Below are 25,000 nucleotides of genomic sequence, written 5' to 3'. Positions count from 1 at the left end.
TCTGGCTTCAAATCTTAACACAGCAAACCCGGCTGTTCTTATTTAAAAATATTTATTCAGGATTTGTACTGGGTAGCCCTTCGGAGCTAAACTAGACTTTTTTTTTTCACTCTGTGGACCCCCGCTTCACAAGATACTCGAGTACAGAGTTCAATATGGCCGCCAAATCTTGTGGGTCCTGCGATTCAAGAGGAAGCTGCAACGTCATCCATTGCAGCTTCCTGTTGGATGGCCATTTCCAGGGAAAACACACTGGTAACTACAATGGTAGGTATCTCAGGAACCAAGGGGTCCCCAGATAGCAAAATAACCGGGTTTTTCTGTGGAAGACCACCTGTTGAAATCATGAAAAAAAGAAATGATTGGTCAAAAATCGGTAGGGCTGATGCTTTCAAGCAGGAGTGGCCAACTCCAGTCCTCAAAGGCCACCAACAGGTCAGGTTTCCAGCATACCCCTGCTTCAGCACAGCTGGCTCAGTCATAAATGACTGAGCCACTGATTGAGCCACCTGTGGAGAAGCAGGGATATCGTGAAAACCTGACCTGTTGGTGTCTCTTGAGGACTGGAGTTGCCCATCGCTGCTTTAAAGGTTTTAACATATCAGTATCTTGTGAGAAAAATTAAGGCTTTGCTGTTGTCTGGGAACACTAAATGCAAGCATGTCAGCTACTTATATCTATTTGACATCTGATGGAAGCATCATTACTTTGCCAACAAAGAACAAAACAAAAATATCCATTTACATGTGGCTTTGAGGACCGACAACCCGTCTCTGCGCCCAGCTACACTAGATAAAAAACAGCCCAAACCACTCCAAAGCCTTCGCTCTTGCGGCATCCCACCCAGCGATGGCTTGGTGTAGTAATCGTCTGTTCACCGGCGGGGCCCCCAGGATGTAGACTCACACTTCCGATCGCATCCACTGTTCCACTGGAACCGTGACCTCACTCATGAAAATGAGCATTTAATGAAGGACGTACTCATACCTCAGTGGCTTCCAACCTTTTTGTTTTTTAGTTAAGGAACCCTATAATTATATTCGGTTCACATTGTCCTACAAGGGATTGCCCATTTTATTTTGGTGAATAGAGTTGTTTACCAACAACAACAAAAATAGATGAAAAAAAATGACATACTTTTTAAACCTCTTTGATGACAAAATGTGTTATAACCTGTATCCAATATCTTCATATAATCTTATCATTTTTGTAATCTTGTATACATGAGAAAATAGTCACTTGACACCTTTTCCTTGATTCTTTTGTGTAGTGTAATTGCAGAAATACAAATGCTCCACTTGTTTTTATCAATTATATCTGGTAAGAATAAACTATACACGAACTGGTGAAAATAAAACTATTCCTTTTCTCACTTCAGTGATCATTCCATCTTTCTAGGAAAGCCAAATACATTTATAGGTTGGCTAAAATATGTATTTTTTCTTCTCCATGGAACTTCCCTTTATAAGAGTATGAGAAACGGATCCCTCCATCTCTGTTAAATTACAGATCTGTGTGTGCCTTGGCTTTCAAAGTAACAGATTTACAAAGTATGTATGATTTGTTCGAGCGGACATGAAAGCAGCCACATATAAATAATTTCCCCATTATTACTGCCATTACTAAAGTGTTTCCACCAATGATGATTGCACAGAACCTACTTCAGAAGAAAATGAAAAAACATCTGCTGTGTGATAAATTATTCAAATGTCATCTACATCTGAAACCGTCTCCCACTGCTTACTCTCCAAACATGTACTTTTTAACCATACAGGCAGTCCTCGGTTATCCAACGGACTCCGTTCTGATAGTAGCGTTGGACAGTGAAACCGTTGTAAAGTGAGTCCCATGTTAATCAGTGGCAGTGACCGTTGGATAACGCATTCAGGCACTGGGAAACGCATTCCGGCGTCAAAAAACGGCGCTTAGGGTTGCATTGTAAAGTGTTGGATATGCCATTCGCTGTAAAGTGAAACGTTGGATAGCGAGGACTACCTGTATCATAAACATCATCAATAAGAGCAGAGTAGCCTACGTAATCATTTATTTTTAATTATTTTGGGCAAACCTACACAAAATGTCTCGTACGTATGAAGACTTCATACATGATGCAAAATTTGATGTTTGAGGCATTGCGTCATGTTGAATACCAGATTGATACAATTTAAATTAAAACAGAATTCCGTGCATTTTTATTTCTTTCGATATTAGTGTAATATTATTGATAATAGCCATACTGTGAAAAGAATAGTTGGGAACATCCGTGCCGTGTCAAATCCATTTTAGCAACCCACTGAAGGCGTGGCTCAGTGACACTGTTTGAAGCAGGGGAACTTGGTTCCTGGAATCTGGTGTCAACTCCTTGTGACTTTGGGCAAGTCACTTTATCTCCTTGTGCCTCTGCACCAAAAACAGATTGTAAACTAGTCTGTCTGCAAACATTCTATGTACAGCGCTGTGTACCCTGTCAGCGCTATACGAGAAAAAACATTATTATTATTACTTCATTCTGCGCCAACACTCAAGTCTTTTTAGGATTTACGTCAGGTTGAATTGATTTTGTGGCGCACAGAAACATTATTTTTATGTACATACAGTACTATTTATATCTTTTCGGCTTGCGAAGATTACTGCATGACATAGTGGCCATTCGGATCATTTTCAGCCGAAAATCACCAATGAAGCCTATGGAGATTTTCTGCCTAAAGTGGCCTGATTTGACACTTCAGCAAATATTAAAAAAAAAAAAAAAAAAAGCTGCAGGCAGTGATTAGGGCTAAGGGTGCAGTCTCCCCACAAATCTACTTTGAGCTATAAATACTTAATATAAAAGAGTTGCCATTTACAAACCTAGTGCTTTCCCTCCCTCGCTAACACCCCACCCCCCCTGCCACCGCAACAAAACAAAATCTCAAAAGGGCAGTGACATATTGGGACTGGAATTTCAGCTTCCCCTGATTGTATCAGGATGTTCAGCAGGGGCTTGCAGAGAACACACACCTTAACCTTTGGGCGCTCACAGACCTAGCGACTACATCATGGTGTCTGGTACTCCTGGGACCCCCATAACCGGTCTAGGACATTTGGTTGCAGCCGGTTTGCCGCGACAATGTCACCGCTGGCATTTAGTCGCCAAAAGTAAGCCCTTAACCTTACCCCTTAACCTAAAACACACTAATCTTAATCCCTACCTTAAAAACCCTTAACCAAAAACCCTTAACTCCTTACCAAAAGCCGCTACCCAAAAACCTGTATCCCCTTGCCCCAATTCCCTACACTAAAAACCTAACCCCTTACCCTCAAACCCTACCCTAACCGCTTAAACCCATAAATGAACTTCCTTTATACAGCGATGCGGCCGGCGGCTGACTGCCCAGTGGCGGAGCGGCTTCGGTGAGGGGTCCCTCGGTGGCCAAACACTGGCAGTGACTTGGTTGCAGCAAGATGGCCATGAGCAAATGTCTGATTCTGCCCCATGACGTAGAAGCTACAGCAATCTAAAGTGTTAGTTTTTATCAGGGAGATGGCGTTCTGTGCTCCGTTCCATTATCAGTGGCAGAACGATCACTTGATCGCGAGTGCTGGAGGGGCCATGGAATTCTGGTGTAGCCAGCCCTCTGGCACTCACAGGGTTAAAAGGGGAAGTTCGCATGTTTATTTAACTATGTCTACCCAATACATTTTATTAGTTTATTTTTTTTTACTACTGACAAAAGGGTCTTTTTTTTTCTCCCTAATACGTGAACCCAGAACCGAAATTAACATGGCTGCTAAGCCCCTCTCACTTTTTGACAGTAGCAGACCTCAAAGAACATAAGCAGAGAAGATTAAGATAAGACTTTTTTTTACGATAAGATCATGCGCACAGCTCTGTGCTGCCTGGTGGACAGGAGATAGTGGGAACAAACAACATGGGGTTGCCATGTGAACACTAGTGCAGACTTTGGGCCTTTGTTAAATAAAAATTCAAATATAAAAACAAAAAACAGCTAGTAAAAAGTAAACTGAAAATTACCATTGACTAATTATATTAGCATATGTGGGACTGAGAGCTACTAAAGGATTTACTTAATGGCTTTTAATAATTCAACCAAAACTCCAAGACAACTAAATATACGGTAATAGATTATATGTAACAGATTGCTTGCACTACTCACAAACCCATACAGTACTACCAGAGGAACACATTTTGCAGCAATGCCAACATTGAATGGATCACGGGTGAGATATCACACAGTTGTTAGTAATTTCCAAATGGCTTTGAATGCCTCTTAGGCCGCGCGTATAGTGCCGTCGATGGCGACACGACTGGTGACGTTATATTTTGCCGGGCGGCGGCGTTGCGGGTTTCCGGCCATTTGATTGGTTCAAGGGCCGTCACGAGGCGACAGCCCTTGAAAAATCGAATTTTGCCGGCTACCAGTTTTCGCGACGGCGATGTCACTCTGTCGCGCTTACTATAAGCGCATGCGGCGGTCGTCAATGCGTTTGTTTTCGGGCGACGTCGCGTCGCGGCACTATAAGCGCGGCCTTAAGTAGAACATCTCTTAAAGTTTCAGTCCCACATAGGACTCAAGTGAACTAATGGCAGTGACACGTCTCACAGGGAAAATCTTAATGGCAAAGCAAGTGCATCTCCTGCTTTAAAGAAAAGGCTGGAACAGAACAGGTAACTGAAGAATAATATGAAAATGTCAAATTAAATGGCAAATCAGATAGTCAAGCCATTTGTTCTGTTCCCCAAACATCAACACTGCAAAGTATCAGATGTACAACCATCCGTGAGCATCTCAGGTATGCCTGGCACATGGAGGGACCATGCCAAGAAATCAATCTGAGATGTACAGTTGTAGTCGAGCATATGCCTGTTCATTCATGATCAAGTTAAAGATGCAATACTTTCTCAGTCACAGAAATTACAGGGGAAATTAATGCTTGAACTAAAAAGGTTACAATCTAATCTTTGGTGTCCCTCCTATGGGGTGCACCCCCCAGTTTGCGCACCACTGCTTTAGAGCATGTTTAAGCATTGTGCCATTGTGACAACACAGAAGTTATGTATATAGCAAAAGGCTGCAATGCCAACAACTCAAACAGTTAATATTAACCATCAGTATTGAACCTTTGTCGCTTCTGCTTTTGGGTCATGTGATAGAGTATTTCTAAAGTTACATATTATCTCAGCTAGGTGTGGAAGGCCTGATCGGAGTATCGGTCACTGCCCAATATACATTAAAACAGGTAACAAAAAATGGGACTGGTCAACCAGCGGCTGAAAAACAGAGGGCAAGCTGTGAAACTTCAAAACGGACAGGTTTAGTGCTATAGTAAACCATTTTAAGCCATTTAGAATGACGTTCTCAGCGCTTTTCCTGCTGGAGGGATTATTGGTCTTCTGTATAAATTGCAGGTCTTTCCGGCTGTGAAATGATTAACATCCAAATACTTTGTTCGGGAAGGGATCATACTAATCTCGGATAACTGGTATCACATCTCAGTTCCACGTTACTGCCATTGATTTGATTGGCAATTAACATGGGATCGAGCTACAATATCCGTTATCTGAGTTTAGTCAATCCCAGCCTTACTTCTGGGACTTGCCCTGCCTGAAGCAGTCAGGGGATAAAGGAAGGCCTTATGGAAAAGATACTTCGTTACATTGTTACTGTACTATACGCATAGTAACAGTAAACGGAGTTGTGGCACTTCCAATCTACTGTAAAGAGACGGGAAAAAATGCAACCTGCACATCGCTACCAAAGAGGCTCATCATATTCACAAACAAGTCTATATTAGAACATCATTTGTAAAATTACACATCAAGGATACTCATACAGAAAGCCTACATTTTAGGATATTACTCATTCCTCATACCCAATTTAAATATGATGCACAATATGTTCTCCATTATGTTTGAGCACCTAGTAATAATAATATATATTACATTATATATATATATATTTTTTTATATATATATATATATATATATATTTTTATATATATATATATATATATATATATATATATATATCTAGGTGCTCAAACATAATGAGGAATATATATATATATATGCATGCAAATATAACTGTATGCTCATCTGCATGTCTTAGGCAGGTCTGCAACCCGCAGATGAGCATACAGTTATATTTGCTTTCCTGTGGAGGGTTTTTTGTCACTTTTTTTACTCACCATAACTTAACTCAGTATATATATATATATATATATATATATATATATATATATATATATATATATATATATACATACATATATATATATACATATATATATATATATATATATATACATATATATATATATATACATATATATATATATATATACACACATATATATATATATATATATATATATACACACACATATATATATATACACACACACACACACACATACAGAAGAAAACCGACCGTGTGCTTCTCAGATCCTAAAATAGTGGCGTGTATATATACATACACACAGTGTTCGACAAACCTATACATTTGCTCGCCCCGGGCGAGTGGATTTAACATCGTGGCGAGCTCCTATTGACCCAAGCAGCACACGTTTGGTACTAGGTGGCGAGTAGATTTTTTGGTGATTTGTCGACCACTGCATACACATATATACATACACATATATACATATACACACACACATACATATATTATATATATATTAAGTTATGGTGAGTAAAAAAAGTGACAAAAACCCACCACAGAAATGGAAGTATGCTCATTTACATGTCTTAGGCAGGTCTGCAACCCCGCCTTTCACCATTATCACCCAGCACACAGCAATTCCACTGCAGCAAGGGATTCTGGGAAATGACATGCAAATATATATATACACACACGTGTGTGTGTGTACACATTGTACACTCGACAGGCCAGCTCCAGTTTCACTGTCAGAAAGAAGAGAACGAGGGGAGGCCTTGGTCCCTGAGTTCTCCCCCTGCCTTCTGCTCCCGCTGGTTCTCTCCTTCTTCTGCATGAGGCTATTTTTCCGTGCGCGCACACACACACACACACACACACACACACACACACACACACACACACACACACACACACACACACACACACACACACACACACACACACACACACACACACACACACACACACACACACACACACGGAAAAATTGCCTCATGCAGAAGAAAGAGAGAACCAGCGGGAGCAGAAGGCAGGGGGAGAACTCAGGGACCAAGCCCTCCCCTCGTTCACTCCTTTCTGACAGTGAAACTGGAGCTGGCCTGTCGAGGGGGGAGGAGCCTGACATGGCCTATATACACAGTAATAAATACCAAACTATGTACCCTATCTTTACCAATATACCCTGTGCCAGTGCATCAGTGTAAGGGGACCACAGGCACAAAATTAAGTGGGCCGTTGAACCAGAGATTCATATTGGGGTGTGCAGGTTTTTCATTTAGCTGCTGGTCCTCGTCCTGCGACACTGCCTCAAAGCAGGTAACTCTCTTCCCCCCCCCCCCCCCCCCCACAGCAAAACCTCTGGCTCATAATAATTCTGTCTGGTTCTCAACTTTTTTATTTTCATCCACCCGTTATATACATATACACATTTTTATTATTGTTAATTTTATTGGAAGTTACAAATAAAACAAAAAAAATCTAAGAAACACCACAAAAAAATAAAAAATAAAAAAAATCAGGAGAAACATTAAAATGGGAAAATGTACATACAGTAAGCGGATATAATGCATACTTGACATTTGTTTAGGGCGTAACTAATTATATAAAGCAAGGCAAAAAGAAAGGGGGCAGAAGGAATGGGGGGAGAGTGACAGCTGAATCATATGATACAAAATCAGCAAATGTTACTTTGCTTAATCAGCAATTGAACAAAACTTCTGCTTTTTGTGCCATTTCGTTGACGCTCATTTCTTAACCTTCAAAGGGCTCAGTAAACTGAGATTTTCAAGCCTCGGGTAAACATGTAACAAAAGAATCCCACCTATCAAGGGACTGTTCAGGACCTTTTTTCTAAACCTTCAAAGGCTGCTAGTCTATAATAAGAAATGTATGTCATTTTTGTTCTACTGCATTTATTGCTGTAAGTTATAGAGCTGCCACACATCATGACTACGGCAAAAACGTGGAGCAAATGCAATAAACACGTTTTCCAAAACCATTACAGATGACAAATGGAGGATTGTTAAAACCGGACACAGTGCGGGTTGCACATTCCCAGTAAAGCATTTACCTGCGCTAAAATCAGCCGTCTAAGTGTGATGCTACTCACGGGTACAAAGTACCACTACTTTTTCATTTGCATCCGAGAGTATCACTACATTTTTATTGATGGGCTAATGGTTCCACTTTGCATTTAAAGAACGTTTAATTTACTTCAGGAAACTCATCTCTCCCATTCTGCTATCTCAGTATAAATATTGTAAAAGCCTTTCCAAACAATGGTCACAATATTTGCCCCCCCCCCCCCCACTCCATGTAAAAATGTTTAGATTATGCACAGTACCACTACTTTTTGTGTGCCACTTCGATCACAGAGTTAGAAGGATCTCTATGCAAGGGGTGCGCAAACTGGGGGGGTGTGCGGCGGTTACTGAGGCCCCCGCGCGCTTCCCCAAAGCATTTAAATTAAATGTCGGGGAGTGCACGCGAGGCCTCTAACTTTCCATACATGGTCTCCGGCGGCAAATGACGCCACCTCGCCATAGTAACGCGGCGGCAACATGAAGTCGTGACATCAGAAGACGCCGGACACCAGGTAAGGGGGGCGCAGACTGAAAAGTTTGTGCACCCCTGCTCTACGCCAATGTTTCGGGCCACCTGTTTTGCATTATGATAGGCTACTTCCTGGAAGCCTGCAGAGGTCATGCTAATGAATGCGGAATGTCATTAATGATGGGAGTGCAAAACAGTCTATTTTACACCGGTAGAAACTGATTGAACAGCAATTTCATTGGCTGTACCCACAGCTATCGTGCGTTAGGGGTTGCCCCGGGGGGGCCGGTGTTGTCGCTCCCCGCAATACTCTGGCTGGAGGAGAGGAGTGAGTGGTGACGGGAGAGGGTGCCTTTCATTCTCCGGGACGGTCCTCCTCCTGCAGCGTTGTGTTGTCATGGTGAACACTCATCACGACGCTGCAGATGGGGGGGCGCTCTTCAAGGAACCACCCGGGGCCGTTAGGCAAGTACAGTCCGTCCTTGGTTGTACCCAATGAGGAGACTAGCGTTGTAAACGAATAAATAATTTAAAGCAGGTTTAAGTGTACGGTAAAATAAAGTGCCCTAAATCAGGGAGGTGCAGGTAAAATAATCCCATGGTGTAACCAGTAAACGGAGTAATGGGGTTTCAGCTATGCTTTGCCTGAGCAGCGAGTTATGGTTCAATAACAACCTCTTCAGCATCACTTACTGGCAGAACTCGGCAATCTTCTCCGTCTGACTATCAAAAATACATTATTATAATCCTGGATTCCTATTTATTATATAAAGCTGAACTGTGTTCATTTCAGCTGCGGGTACCCCGTGCTTCCCGAGATACATGGGGGGTTCTGGCAGCAGCTCCAATTGGACTGTGTGGGACTATCGAAATGGCGTCTTAAAATGTCCCGCATCACGAGGGCCAATAGGAAGCCTTGACGTCATCCCTTGCGGATTCCTATTGGCCCACGTGGCGCGGTAAATGCGATGTGTTGCGCAGAGATAACGGCACCCCGTTCTGTGGTATCTCGGGTAGCACCGTCCCTGGAGCCGAAATTGACGCGGTTCAGCTACAGAGACCCCCCTGCTTCCATTCAATTAAAAACACAGCAACAAAAAAGTGTCACCAGGAGTGCTGCTTTAAAGTCAAAAACAAGGGTGGAGTTATACAAGTCAATGACCCATGTGAGTGACTCACTGAGGCAGAAATGTTCATTTCCTCCATTTCAGTGCCATGGTTGGTATCGTTTGCGAATATAATGTTACGTAGATTTGGATTTATACAGCGCCAACAATGTACGTAGTGCAGTACAAAATATAGAGCATACAAGAAGTGCAAAGAAACAGAAATGTACATGAAAGGAAAGGGAATCTCTGCCCTGGAGAGGTTACACTATGGGTGATAAGCGGAGAGAATGACAGAGTTAGTAAGAGGAGGTGTAAGTGCAGTGGATGACAGTGCCCAGACAAGACTATTGACAAGTGCCTCTGTAGGTGCGGAGAGCAGTACTCGCGAGTCCAGGCTACGTAAATGCTTCTTTCAGAAGCCGTGTTTACAATGTAAAAGCACTCCAGGGCTATAAATATATTAATGCTCTAGAACGCACAACAAAAGACCTAAACTGGACTACGGTTTCAGGGTTTTTTTCCCTTCACAGTACACATGTACAATTTACTGCATGATGGAGCCACAATGCACAGCAGAAACCACTGGCAATTAAAATCGAATTGTACTTTAAAAAAAAAAAAAAAAAAAAAGAGGAATGGGATTATAATTCATTCAGCAACAATTCTTTTCTAATTCACACTACAGCATTTCATGGATATTTGATAATAATTCAAGTTACCATTAGGTTGATGACTACAGATTAATTGCAGATTAATATATATATATTTGAAAAGTGCTTTGATTTCCTGTGCTCGTCTCTGCTTTTGGAAGGACTGACCCCTTGAATACAGGAAGGTGTTAGCATGTTTGACAACTTTAAAGTGTCCTTGTACACGTCTCAATATTCTGCGATAAAGGCACACAAAGGCGCTTTCTGTCTATGCCGTTCAGTGCCAAAAGACCACTTCCTTCTTTATATTAGAAAAAAAAGGACATCAAAAGATAAAGCATTGTCCTGCAACTATGCGAGTAGAACATGAGTGTTCTCAGAAAAAGATCTGTTCCATAGCAGCGTCACAATCTCTATTGGACAGGAAGTCTACCACTGGGTAACAGTCTGATTAGCGGAAAGTTTATCACCCTGTTTGTATTTTACTTACATGCAGCAGACAGGAAGTGTATAACCCCTTCACTGCCAGAGAGACATGCAATGTCCTGGTAATGGTAAAATAAGGGGGCAAATACTAGAAGGGAGGTGTGTGCAAGGGATCACAAACCCACCAAAAGAGTTGCGTTATAGGTGCACAACTATAGAAATTCTAACATCACTTTTAATGGGTATATTAAAATGAGATGGCAAAGAAAAAAAGTTGGCGCAGTGTATAAATGTGCAAGTGGTCAGAAAAGTACAAAACACAAAGGCAAAATAAACAGGAAGGAATTATGTTTTCTGTGGAAGTCACCTATACCCATCTGTGGCTCAAGAGGCGGAAAGTAAGTAAGCGATTGTAAAATAAGGGGACAAAAAAGGGAAATGGACATAACTAAAAGTATAGACACAAGAGTTGTCTGCAATGTATGTTGCAACACTGTGCAGGAAAAATACATCCATCTTCCTTGAGGCTTGTCTTCAGGATGGCGGCTTAAAGCCACGGCCCCGCTGCCTGCGCTGCGAGGCTGGCGGCGCGTGCAGCCAAGTCCCCCGGTCTGCAGTAAGCTGCAGGGGGCGTCACAGAGGCGCAGCCGTAACGTCACCCGGCAGGTTCGCCCTCATTGGCTGAACCGCCGGGGGCCGTGGCCTAGCGCTACGTTGCGACTCCTGATCTCAATTTTCTTGAGAGCAGGAGTTTCTGTCAGCGCAGCGCGGTGGCCCCCCCTCGCAGCGGGCCCGGCATCATTGTGGGGCAGCTCTTGTCCCTGCAGCGTCCGCCACAGTGGGTGCTGCAGTAGCCAGCGGGGACCAGGCCTAACTTTCATTTACCTTGTCTGGCCATTCACCAGCCTTAATTAGCTCTGAAAAAAAACTTGACCTGATATGTGAATGTGCCGGCAAGAGGGAGTTTTGTCCAACAAGCTTAGTCTCGGTCCGATCTTACACAATGGTGCTCCAGTATTAATCGTTTATTTGGAGCAGTCCAAAAGACTGAACCCTCTTGGGGAGACCCAATGATTGGAGTAACGCGGAAACTCTGAATGGTAAAAAGACTTACCCCACTGAATTGGCTCATTTTGGAACATTCTAGAAACTACCCACAGCTGAAGCCTACACTCAGCATAGGTAGGCCTTCCTCTTTCCACATCAATAGCTTATCGCCTGTGGAGAGGGTCATACTAGATATCAGTCAAAAACTATTTTAAAGTCTCATTGTACCAAAGAATAACCCCGACTTTTGGAACTTGATCCAGCCCATTCTGCCAGTATAGACCAAGTAACAGTTCCAGATCTACTTGGCCGGGCAGAGTCACTAGTCACCTACCTGAAGTTTATGGTTGAGGAGCATCCAGGTCTCTCTCGTTTGGATAACAAAATTATCAGCGGATACAGCCTATGGATTTAACATGAAAGAGAGCTTCTCTTTTTGCAGAGCAAGCCGAGTACGACTGCACAGATGACAAGCTCTCAAAACTTTCAGGGCCTTTGTAGGGTCTCCTACACCGGGAACATTAAGGCTTTGTCCCCGGTGGCGACGCGTCCTTGGCACACTCAAGGTATGGCCCTCTATGGGGCCGGCCCCAGTAGCTGCCTGCGCGTCCTGGCACAATGCGCGACCGCCTTTGCCAAAAAACAAGAATTTTGTCTTTTGGTGCGGCGGCCGAGCATTGGCCACGTCACGGCGGCGGTTCAGCCAATGCGGATGAACCAGCCGCGTGACGTCATGGCCACGCCCCCACCACGAGTTGCCAGTAGTCCACCTGGTCTCGCTGATGCTGGGAATGAGCGCTGCCAGGCACCCCGTCACGCGTGCACTGGGGCCTTAGCCTAACAAGTACTATATTGGGATGATAAATCTGGAATCCCTGTTGAAAGTTTATGGCTCCCAGGCTTGTGATGGAATGCAAGGATTACCTGAGAATGTCTGAAGCTTGGAGTCTCCTGGGCATGGTTTCCATCTTGATTCCGGAAACTGAAGAACACAAGACGTTCTGGCCTTGTTCAAAAAGGAACCAGTATGCCAAGTAGACATGTTCTGTCTGGCTTAACAGATATAAACATGGAATATAAAACTAATGGTTTTATCGTTCCAAAAATTTCTTCCCTTCAGCAGGTTATTGCGGTCACTTTGTTTTCAAAAGCTATTTTAGAAGGGACCAGTTTCACCAACTGCTTAGGAAAATCGCTGGTTTACAGTGAACAAATATTTTGCCCCCAATTTAGAAAGGATGTTCTGGCCGAATTACCTAATCATTGTTGTTATATTTGCTAATAATAGCTTTGTTGTTTTCAACATTCCTTTTTCTCTGTAGGAGCTTAGAGCATTTTACAACCATAAATGACTATAAAAAACAATCAATATGATATCCAACTCCCAAGGTAAACGGCACAGCTGCTTTATTTACTCTGTTCTCAAAACTGGTTGTAAAAGGGTATATTATGGCCCTTCATTTTGAAGGAAAACTGTTAAGTTTATACTGATAGTACAGTCCACTGCTTTCAGAATAATTATCAAAAATGGTGGTGTTAACTTTATAAGATAGCAAGGTGAAAATCATCCCCGATTAGCAATACCTCCTATTAGGATCATTTGTAGAGGACTTGTTGAAGTGCAAAACATATTGTAATGCTCACCAGTCTAGCTAATGATTGTATTGTAATGTTCCCTGAATGTTTCTTAGAGAGAGAAGTTAGCTGTTTGTAGTTCCTTTTGTGTGGAGTATCACTATAGTCCTAACTCATTTCTCTTGGTGTAATAAATGTGTTCAGTTTTAAGTGAAAGATAAAGAAAGCAAAAAAGGGGCTTGACCATATTATTTTATTTACATGTTACATAACCTCTGTAATTTTTAGACAATGTATGTATGTATGTATGTATGTATGTATATATATATATATATATATGTATATATATATATATATATATATATATATATATATATATGTATATATATATATATATATATATATATATATATATATATATATATATATATATATATATATATATATATATATATCATGAAAAGTTACTGATCTAGAAGATCAGAAATATAGTGTAAGTGTCCATCTCTCCTTCAGGTCCTATAAATTTATATAAATTACTTCTTAGTGGAAATGGTCCTATCCCATAGCATTTTGAGCATGGCAAATCCCAACACAAGGTCCTGTCTCGCAATAAAAGAGATTAATTACGTTCCCATCTAGGTCTTCAGTGTCATCATTTATTTCAACACTTATTACTGTTAAACCATTATAAAACACTACACATATTAAGACAAATACAGGCAGTCCTCGGTTATCCGACACAATGCGTTACTCAAAATGGCGTTGTAAAGCGAAACGTTGTAAAGCGAAACGTTTTCCCATAGGAACACTGTTTAAATGAAAGGTTCCGTTCCTGAAGGCATTTTTAACACTAAAATACACCAAATATTTTCTGCAGGCAATAAGATATGCAGCACACACATAAATTATATAGTGTCTATACTGTATTATATATATAATATAACATAATAAATAATATATTATATAGTATAATATATTATATAGTATAATATTATATATATACGCCCTTACGACGCTTTGCAACGTTGTTTATGTGAATGTGTATATATATACACACATATACAACATTGCAAAGCGTCGTAAGAGCGTTGGATAAGCCATTTTGGCGTTGTAAAAATGAATATAGGTATGCATTGCATAGCGTTGGATAAGCCATTCGTTGTAAAGCGAAGCGTTGTAAAACGAGGACTGCCTGTATTTGACTGCTGACTGTCTAAATCATAGGTATCTGTGTTTATTCTTAGAACAATTTGGGATTCAAAGTATTCTCTGCAACAACACAAGCAAATATACATTTGTAATTCTACAGGGACATTCACTCCCCTAACAATGAATGACATACGCCGATTATTTTGGTGTTTAGCCATGTTATCAAAGCATTGTTCCATATAGTCCATACACTAGTGACTAGTCCATACAATAGTCAGTTCTATGTAAACCAGAAGAAGAAACCATATTTACAAGGCACAAAATACTCCAGAGCTCATGTTCATTGGGCATACAAATAGGCAGATGTTGTCTATTCATTTAAATACAATCTGTTTACGCTTATTTTTTCAAATATAAAACGGTTGCAGTATGTAACAATAAAAGCAAAAACTGTAAGCAGAGTCTGACTTTCAAGAAAAAAAAAAAAAAAACCTGAAACTAAACATTGCCAGACAGATGTGTAGAAATGGAGGGATCCTCCCCCTTTAACTAGGAACTTTGTATGATCGTACTGTAAATGCATGCTTTATTACAACAATAACAACTTGTATTTATATGCTGCATTTCAATCACCATGCAGTTTACAATTATTCTTCACACGTTGCAGAATAAATATAAAGTAATGGGACATTGTATGTGCACACACAAAGGTATTTCCAATGCAGATCTGTGCATGAATTCAGTTATGGGAGCTGCAGGCTGAACACACACATCACCTCTGCACCCACAGTTGGGTTATACAAGATACAGTATGCACCGGGCAGCATGCAGGCTCTGTACTAATAGCTGGACATGCACAGGACAGCTTCCTATCTCAGTACTCCGCTATATACACAGGGCAGCATGTTAACGGTATAGCTGTACAGTATATACACACTGGGCAGCATGCCGGTTCTGTAGTACTAACTGTATATACACACAGGGTGGCATGTTACCTAAGTACTAATAACGGTATATACACCTAGCAGCACGCAAGCTATGTACAAATAGCCGTACAAACACTGAGCAGCCTGCATGATAGCCGTTACACACTGAGCAGCATGCATGATAGCCGTTACACACTGATCAGCATGCATGATAGCCGTTACACACTGAGCAGCCTGCATGATAGCCGTTACACACTGAGCAGCATGCATGATAGCCGTTACACACTGAGCAGCATGCATGATAGCCGTTACACACTGAGCAGCATGCATGATAGCCGTTACACACTGAGCAGCATGCATGATAGCATGCATGCTCTGTACTCACCACTTTTTGCTTGCTCAGACAGAGTTGATACTGAGGTCTGGCCCATTGCTTAACTTCCAAGAAGGGCCCTTTTTATTCCCAGATATCACGCGGCTCCCTGGGTCCTCTGGCTGTGCCTTCCCAGCAGGAATAATCCCCAGGGCTTCATTCCCCCTCCCCACGGCGGGGCTGAGCGGCGCTGTACCCTGCAGCCAGTCCGCACCCGCAGCCTGATACAGCCAGGGCTGGTCTGCTCCTGCTCAGCTGAATGCCTGTCATTCCTGCAGCAGCAGCAGCAGCAGCAGATTACTGCGGGTCACAGGTCACGCACACCCTCCCTCCCTCTCCAGATCTGCAGCACTCCCTCTACTTTCCGCTGTGCCTCAGTCCGATTTTACTTATACCCATATCAACTCTTGCTCTTTTCCCCCCTCCCCTTGTTCTCGTTCTCTCTCAAATTTCAGCTCAAAGCATCTGGGGGATTGATCACTTGTTTGCGGATTGGGGATATAATGCCACTTCTATTATGTGTATATAAGTACAGTATATGCATACAAATCCATGCATACACATTTTATTTGTAATATGAAGTTTGCATACAGTACGTGTTTTTGTGCCTCCTTATGCCACACTGAAGGTACCTATTTGTATGTGCCAAATGTTGAAGAGTTCTGGTCTTACTCTTCCCCCCTCTCCCATCCCTCTTCTCCCCCTCTCTTCTTACGCCGAGTCTACTGGGACGGTTTCAGAGTTTGCCTCCCAGTGGGCGTTAGGCGGGGTGCTTTGCTCGGTATCCACCAATCAGGGTTCTTCAGATTTAACCCTTCTGTTTTAAGTGCACTTCATCAGTGCACTTGTTGGGTTCATTTCATTTTTGTTTGACTGGTTTATCTTTGTTCTACTTGGTAACAAGTAGAATTGCTGTTCAACTGAATTGGCCGGCTTCGCCGGCCAATCAGTTTCAAACCAGATCAAAATAGATTCCCCCTCTCTTCTTACACACTTTATTCCCCCCCCCCCCGTCTTACTTACACATTCTCTCCTTCCCTCGCCCACTATTTTTTCCTCCACATGTTCTTTTTCTCCCTAAATAAATGTCTTTCTTCCTATGCTCTCCCTATCAGTAAATCGCTTACCAACTTTCCCTCCTTTCTCATTCTCTTTTCCCTTACCAGGCCAGCTTTAAACAAAGACATCTCTGTGAACTGTGCATGTGTTAGATGTAAGAAGGATTTGCTGCCAAGGTTTACTTGTTGGTATGCTAATATTTTTGACACTTCAAACCTCACTTCTTTATGCTACTGTAATGCATTATGCCTGTTACAAATACTGTATATATTTTGCAGGGTTCTACAGATGATCACATTCATGTATTTAACTATGTATGTGGGAACTCTTTTCTGTGCCAAACTAATTTGAGGGTTTACAGTATATCATCTTCAGCCAATGTCTTGTGATAACACTGGGGAAACGCCCCTTCCACTGGCACACACCTCAACATTGACATTGTCACGATCGTGATGTTATTGTTAGTAACACATTATTTTTGGTTTCAAATAATGAGAGATGGTAGGGACAATTATAGTGACCACCCACCCACCCCCCCCCCCCAAAAAACATTCCGTTTTCCCAAAATACAAATAGGTCAGCTAAAATGTATCAAAAGCGGGACTGCACCTCAGGCCGAGTTCAGGGTGCATGCTGCAGCGGCGTGCTCCTGTGCGTGCCTCCACCACACGCTCCTGCGGTCCAGCGATCTGTGTTCAGGCTGCAGGAGTCGGGTTGCGGCGTTTGGGGGCGTGGCGGGGGTCGTGGCCAACGTGTCACGGAGCTGGTTCGCTGAACCAGCTCACGAGACGCGACTGCCGCCCCCAAAAAATAAATTTCGGATGTAGCGGCAAAATGTAGCAGTCACAACGCTGTACTTTGCTGCCACAAGAAATTGCAACCTGACATGGTTCATTGAAAACCATGTAATTGTTCCGATCGTGCGCGCGCACATAAGCACGCGCGCACATAAGCACGCACACATCGTGTAGTAAGCACCCTGAACTCAGCCACAAGCTGCCCCAAGTTACAGACCAGTTGTGTTTATGCTTTGTGGTACTTATCCCCTTTTGTTCGATTAGCCACTATAATGTCCTGTCTATAATGTATACTCTGCTCACTTATGTAACTGTATTTGTAACCATGTATTATTTGTCATCTTAATTCTATGCTCAGGACATACTTGAAAATGAGAGGTAACTCTCAATGTATTCTTCCTGGTAAAACATTTTATAAATAAAGACTTGCAGCAGATTCATACCCTATTGCAATTTCTCTGTTGTGTTTGGGGCTAAAAAGCACGATGTCTGAGCACCAGTAATTAGCAGGTGGGACCACATAAGGGTTTCTTCTCAAATAAGAAAGAGTGGAATGCTGCAACAGTACTTGGCCATGCTATATATTGTAGTATGCCTCTCGCTGCACGGGAGGATCACAGATATTGACAGCTGCTTAATACTGTATAGTAAAACTTACATTTTACAGGGCCTTTGTTGCCTTTATGATTTGGCAGTGGGAACGGGTTACTTCTTCAGGGTGGCACAGAAGTGCTTCAGTGAATTAATAACAGTGTGTGTGCAGAGAATATTTTCTTCATTAAATATTAACACACCTCCTTTCATTAGAGCCATTTCACAAAGCGTGGGATAAGCAGAGTCCATTTACTGTAGCTCTCTTTCCCAACACATTCCCATAGAGGGCCGCAAGTGAATTAATGCCAGGGACACGCGCTCGGGGGGATATTATTCATTCTTTTCCGGTCTCTTTGGGTAATATCCAGCATACATCGCTCTATACTAAGTTGCATTGTCGGAAGCTTCTGAATTCGCATTTAGGGTCTAAGCTCACCATCCGGGAGAAAGTTTTAAATATCTTAAAACGTCCAGGATTTCCGGGCACGCATGCACGAGTGGTTTCTGGTGTCCTTTTTTTGTTTTTAAATAAGGACTTATGGTAACCCTAAAATACATTCTACCCCATAAAATACACCCATCTATATACAGGTGCGCCGACGAGCATTCTTAAACTTGCCTTGGAAAATCAGAGAGTCAATAAAAGGTGAGGGAGATGCACTAAATTGAGCACAGTGACATTAGACAAAAGGGAGAACACTTGCCTTGGGCAATCTGGGGCAATGTCCCAGTAATGCTGCAACATTTCTGTGACATTTCTGCAGACTAATGGTCCATCGGATTAACACAGCAGGGGTCCCAGTCAGTCCCATTCAGTTTGAATGGGACTGCCAGGGACCCCCTCTGTTAATCCGATCGGCCATTAGTCTGTCTGCAGAAATGTCACTGAAATGTTGCAGAATGTGCCCAGCATGTACCCAGCATGTACCTGGGTCTTGTTGGTGATTGCCCCAGATTTGTTTTAGAATACTCGTGGGCACTACAGTATGTGTGTGTGCACCTGTGGATATAGATATAGATATATATTATATATATTTAGAGATAGAGATCTCTTTCTATCATAACACACACACACAATGAAACAGCTAACCCCGAAAGCAAAACAAAAAAAGCCGCACTCAGAGAATATGCAAAAAGAACTTGTATTAGAACAAGATATACCAGCACAATGATCCAACGTTTCGGTCCGTATAGAACCTTCTTCACGCCCCTTTCGGGGTTAACTGTTTCATTGTTGAATTTCTACGGAGCCTGCACCTACCATAAACTGCAAGTTGAGTGCCAATTGCTGCATTTTTTATATATATATATATATATATATATATATATATATATACAGTGGTCGACAAATCACCAAAAAATCTACTCGCCGAACAAAAAAATCTACTCGCCACCTAGTACCACACGTGTGCTGCTTGGGCCAATAGGAGCTCGCCACGATGTTAAATCCACTCGCCCGGGGCGTGCAAATGTATAGGTTTGTCGAACACTGTATATCTATATATATATACTGAGTTAGGTTATGGTGAGTAAAAAAAGTGACAAAAACCCTCCACAGGAAAGCAAATATGCAAATATAACTGTATGCTCATCTGCATGTCTTAGGCAGGTCTGCAACCCCGCCTTTCCCCATCATCACCCAGCATACAGCACTTCCACTGCAGCAAGGGATTCTGGGAAATGACATGCAAATGAGCACACAGTGTCACTTTTTGCCTCAATAACCATTTTTAACATGGTTCCCTATAGGCTTAAGCTTGCTGCATGGTCACAGCTTTGAGCACAGCCAGGGTTAAGGTGCATACCCAGAAAACCACCCACAGACAGCCGTTTCGACCTTGATGGGTCTCATCAGTGTGGGGTTGATTTTACTGGGAATGCAAGAGAGGCTATGGGATAGGCTAAACCATAATACTGAGTTAGGTTATAGGGAACCATGTTAAAAATGGCGAACGGAGCCTTATACATCTGGTTCCTGGTGATCGTGTCTGGCAGCCCTGAAGGAGTCCACGGAGACGTATTCCAGTATCCAGAACCGGATGGTGGTGATATATTCACAAACTGCCTTTTAACTATTTGCATCTTGTGAGTGCGATTCCTACCCCCCCACCCCCCACCCCCTTCCTCTGTTTTAATAAATTTTATGCAGTATTATGCTATGGGGCGTGCGCTCTCTCTCTTTTTCTGTCTATAGATATCTGTGGAGTTGGTTTACCCCGTGTGAGAGCAGCCCAAAGACCCCTTTCATCAATATTGGAAACCTCATCATTATGGACTAATTATTGAAGGACTGGTTGGATTTTTATTGATTTTTCTGTTTTTTTCTTTTAGCACGTTTATGCACTGTTATGATAAATTTTATTGGTTGTGTTATAATAGAATTTATAAAGGTCACACTAGTTTAAGAGATATACACAATTTTAATATATTTGTCACTTTACACAATTCTTTATTCAATAATTATAGTTTCATTTAATAATTTTATCACAGTAATATTATTTTTTGGCGCCACACTTTTTTGTTTTATATATATAAATAAATGTAAATACAACTGTATGCTCTTCTGCATGTCTTAGGCAGGTCTGTAACCCCGCCTTTCCCCATTATTACCCAGCACACAGCACTTCCACTGCAGCAAGGGATTCTGGGAAATGACATGCAAATGAGCATACAGTCATATACTCAGTATATATATATACAAAAACACAAAAAACACAGGCGCACTCATAGCGTAAAATAGTATAGCAATAGATTTATGGATTGAAGGATTAAAAATACACACTCACAAACATAGCTGATAGTAAAGCATTTTTGAGTAAAACTCAGCCCGTTCAGACGCAGTTTTACTCAAAAATGCTTTACTATCAGCTATGTTTGTGAGTGTGTATTTTTAATCCTTCAATCCATAAATCTATTGATATACTATTTTACGCTATGAGTGCGCCTGTGTTTTTTGTGTTTTTGTAGATATCCTCAAGGAAGTGGTGTTCCCTTCACTCGGGCTGCAGAGACTCTTTTGGATAGCAATTGGAGTATTTTCTAGGATTTGTATCTATTCTTGATATATATTTATCTGGACATTTCTTTTTTGTTTTACTTTATTTATTTTATTTTTCATGTATTCTATTGTTTCATTGCATTAGTCATTTAATGTATTTTTATCACTGTGCATAGTATAGGTTTTACTTATATCTTTAGAGGGTTTTTATATAGAGTTTTAGGTTGGCGCCAATTTTTTCTTTTGTCTTGATTATATATATATATACACAGTGGTTGACAAATCACCAAAAAATCTAACACACACACACACACACACACACACACACACACACACACACACACACACACACACACACACACACACACACACACACACACACACACACACACACACACACACACACACACACACACACACACACACACACACACACACGTATATGATATATAAAGAGATATATCTGTCATATACACACACTTCTTTGCAGTTACATACTAGGGTTTGATGTGCAATGCAGTTATGAAAATATATTCTTGTTGTAGCTGGAAGTAACATTTCCTAACGCTCCCTACATTGAGCAGAGCACGCCCCCTTTTGGTCTTTATTTGAATAACATGATTCTGTTTAAAATGTAAACAGTAGTAATGCCAGGAAGTGAAGAGGGGGGTGGGTGAGAGAGAAGAGGGGGGTGGGTGAGAGAGAAGAGGGGGGTGGGTGAGAGAGAAGAGGGGGGTGGGTGAGAGAGAAGAGGGGGGTGGGTGAGAGAGAAGAGGGGGGTGGGTGAGAGAGAAGAGGGGGGTGGGTGGGTGGGTGGGTGGGAGAAGGGGGGTGGGTGGGTGGGAGAAGGGGGGTTTGGGAGAAGGTGGGTGGGTGGGTGGGAGAAGGGGGGTGGGTGTGAGAAGGGGGGGTTGTGAGAAGGGGAGTGGGTGGGTGGGTGGGTGTGAGAAGGGGGGTGGGTGGGTGTGAGAAGGGGTTGGGTGGGAGAAGGGGGGTGGGTGGGTGGGAGAAGGGGGGTGGGTGGGAGAAGGGTTGAGAGAGGAGAGGGGGGTGGGTGGGTGAGAGAGAAGAGGGGGGTGGGTGGGTGAGAGAGAAGAGGGGGGTGGGTGGGTGAGAGAGAAGAGGGGGGTGGGTGGGTGAGAGAGAAGAGGGGGGTAGGTGGGTGAGAGAAGGGGGGTGGGTGGGTGAGAGAGAAGAGGGGGGGTGGGTGGGTGAGAGAAAAGAGGGGGGTGGGTGGGTGAGAGAGAAGAGGGGGGGCGAGAGAGATGGGGGGGGTGAGAGAGAAGAGGGGGTGGGGGGGGGTGAGAGAAGAGGGGGGTGGGGGGGGGGGGGTGAGAGAAGAGGGGGGTGGGTGAGAGAGAAGAGAAGGGTAGGTGAGAGAGAAGAGAAGGGTGGGTGAGAGAGAAGAGAAGGGTGGGTGGGTGAGAGAGAAGGGGTGGGTGAGAGAGAAGGGGTGGGTGAGAGAGAAGGGGTGGGTGAGAGAGAAGGGGGGTGAGAGAGAAGGGTTGAGAGAGAAGGGGGGTGGGTGTGTGAGAGAGAAGGGGGTGGGTGGGTGAGGGAGAAGTCAAGAGAGAAGGGGGTGGGTGGATGGTGAGAGAAGGGAAGTGGGTGGATGGTGAGAGAAGGGGGGTGGGTGGGTGTGTGAGAGAAGGGGGGTGGGTGGGTGGGTGAGAGAGAAGGGGGGTGGGTGGGTGAGAGAGAAGGGGGGTGGGTGGGTGGGTGAGAGAGAAGGGGGGTGGGTGGGTGGGTGAGAGAGAAGGGGGGTGGGTGGGTGGGTGAGAGAGAAGGGGGGTGGGTGGGTGAGAGAGAAGGTGGGTGGGTGGGTGAGAGAGAAGGTGGGTGGGTGGGTGGGTGAGAGAGAAGGTGGGTGGGTGGGTGGGTGAGAGAGAAGGTGGGTGGGTGGGTGAGAGAGAAGGTGGGTGGGTGAGAGAGAAGGGGGGTGGGTCGGTGAGAGAGAAGTGGGGTGGGTGAGAGAGAAGGGGGGTGGGTGGGTGAAAGAGAAGGGGGTGGGTGGGTGAAAGAGAAGGGGGTGGGTGGGCGAAAGAGAAGGGGGTGGGTGGGTGAGAGAGAAGGGGGTGGGTGGGTGAGAGAGAAGGGGTGGGTGAGAGAGAAGGGGGTGGGTGGTGAGAGAAGGGGGGTCGGTGGGTGAGAGAATGGGGGTGGGTGGGTGAGAGAGAAGGGGGGTGGGGGGGTGAGAGAGAAGGGGGTGGGTGGGTGGGAGAGAGAAGGGGGGTGGGTGGGTGAGAGAAGGGGGTGGGTGGGTGAGAGAGAAGGGGGGAGGGTGGGTGAGAGAGAAGGTTGAGAGAGAAGGTGGGTGGGTGGGTGGGTGAGAGAAGGGGGGTGGGTTGGTGAGAGAGAAGGGGGGTGGGTGGGTGAGAGAGAAGAGGGGGGTGGGTGGGTGAGAGAGAAGAGGGGGGTAGGTGGGTGAGAGAAGGGGGGTGGGTGGGTGAGAGAGAAGAGGGGGGGGGTGGGTGAGAGAAAAGAGGGGGGTGGGTGGGTGAGAGAGAAGAGGGGGGGGCGAGAGAGAAGGGGGGGGTGAGAGAGAAGAGGGGGTGGGGGGGTGAGAGAAGAGGGGGGTGGGGGGGGTGAGAGAAGAGGGGGGTGGGTGAGAGAGAAGAGGGGGGTGGGTGAGAGAGAAGAGAAGGGTAGGTGAGAGAGAAGAGAAGGGTGGGTGAGAGAGAAGAGAAGGGTGGGTGGGTGAGAGAGAAGGGGTGGGTGAGAGAGAAGGGGTGGGTGAGAGAGAAGGGGGGTGAGAGAGAAGGGGTGAGAGAGAAGGGTTGAGAGAGAAGGGGGGTGGGTGTGTGAGAGAGAAGGGGGTGGGTGGGTGAGGGAGAAGTCAAGAGAGAAGGGGGTGGGTGGAGGGTGAGAGAAGGGGGGTGGGTGGATGGTGAGAGAAGGGGGGTGGGTGGGTGGGTGTGTGAGAGAAGGGGGGTGGGTGGGTGGGTGAGAGAGAAGGGGGGTGGGTGGGTGGGTGAGAGAGAAGGTGGGTGGGTGGGTGAGAGAGAAGGTGGGTGGGTGGGTGAGAGAGAAGGTGGGTGGGTGGGTGAGAGAGAAGGTGGGTGGGTGAGAGAGAAGGGGGGTGGGTCGGTGAGAGAGAAGTGGGGTGGGTGAGAGAGAAGGGGGGTGGGTGGGTGAAAGAGAAGGGGGTGGGTGGGTGAAAGAGAAGGGGGTGGGTGGGTGAAAGAGAAGGGGGTGGGTGGGCGAAAGAGAAGGGGGTGGGTGGGTGAGAGAGAAGGGGGTGGGTGGGTGAGAGAGAAGGGGTGGGTGGGTGAGAGAGAAGGGGGTGGGTGGTGAGAGAAGGGGGGTCGGTGGGTGAGAGAATGGGGGTGGGTGGGTGAGAGAGAAGGGGGGTGGGTGGGTGAGAGAGAAGGGGGTGGGTGGGTGGGAGAGAGAAGGGGGTGGGTGGGTGAGAGAAGGGGGTGGGTGGGTGAGAGAGAAGGGGGGAGGGTGGGTGAGAGAGAAGGGGGGAGGGTGGGTGAGAGAGAAGGTTGAGAGAGAAGGTGGGTGGGTGGGTGGGTGAGAGAAGGGGGGTGGGTTGGTGAGAGAGAAGGGGGGTGGGTGGGTGAGAGAGAAGGGGGGTGGG

The 25,000-nt window shown here is 44.4% G+C and overlaps 1 protein-coding gene across 5 annotated transcripts in view; it reads right to left on the bottom strand.

The window, feature by feature from the left end:
• PHACTR2 (phosphatase and actin regulator 2) overlaps positions 1-25,000 on the bottom strand; it is a 249,702-nt gene that overhangs the window by 135,818 nt on the left and 88,884 nt on the right. The window contains exon 1 of one of the 5 annotated variants that reach the window (XM_075597157.1): positions 15,982-16,290. The exons of 1 other annotated variant lie outside the window; for it this stretch is intronic. In XM_075597157.1, coding sequence (XP_075453272.1) covers positions 15,982-16,027 — 46 coding nt within the window. In that variant the 5' untranslated portion in view covers positions 16,028-16,290. Of the gene's footprint in view, positions 1-15,981; positions 16,291-25,000 lie in introns of those variants that run through there. 3 more of the 5 variants (XM_075597154.1, XM_075597156.1, XM_075597158.1) reach the window with 3 other exon arrangements.

The sequence above is a fragment of the Ascaphus truei genome, chromosome 4, assembly GCF_040206685.1.
Source record: "Ascaphus truei isolate aAscTru1 chromosome 4, aAscTru1.hap1, whole genome shotgun sequence".
Taxonomy (NCBI): Eukaryota; Metazoa; Chordata; class Amphibia; order Anura; family Ascaphidae; genus Ascaphus; species Ascaphus truei.
Note: the sequence above shows the minus strand (reverse complement) of the source record. Positions and strands in the feature narration are given on the sequence as shown.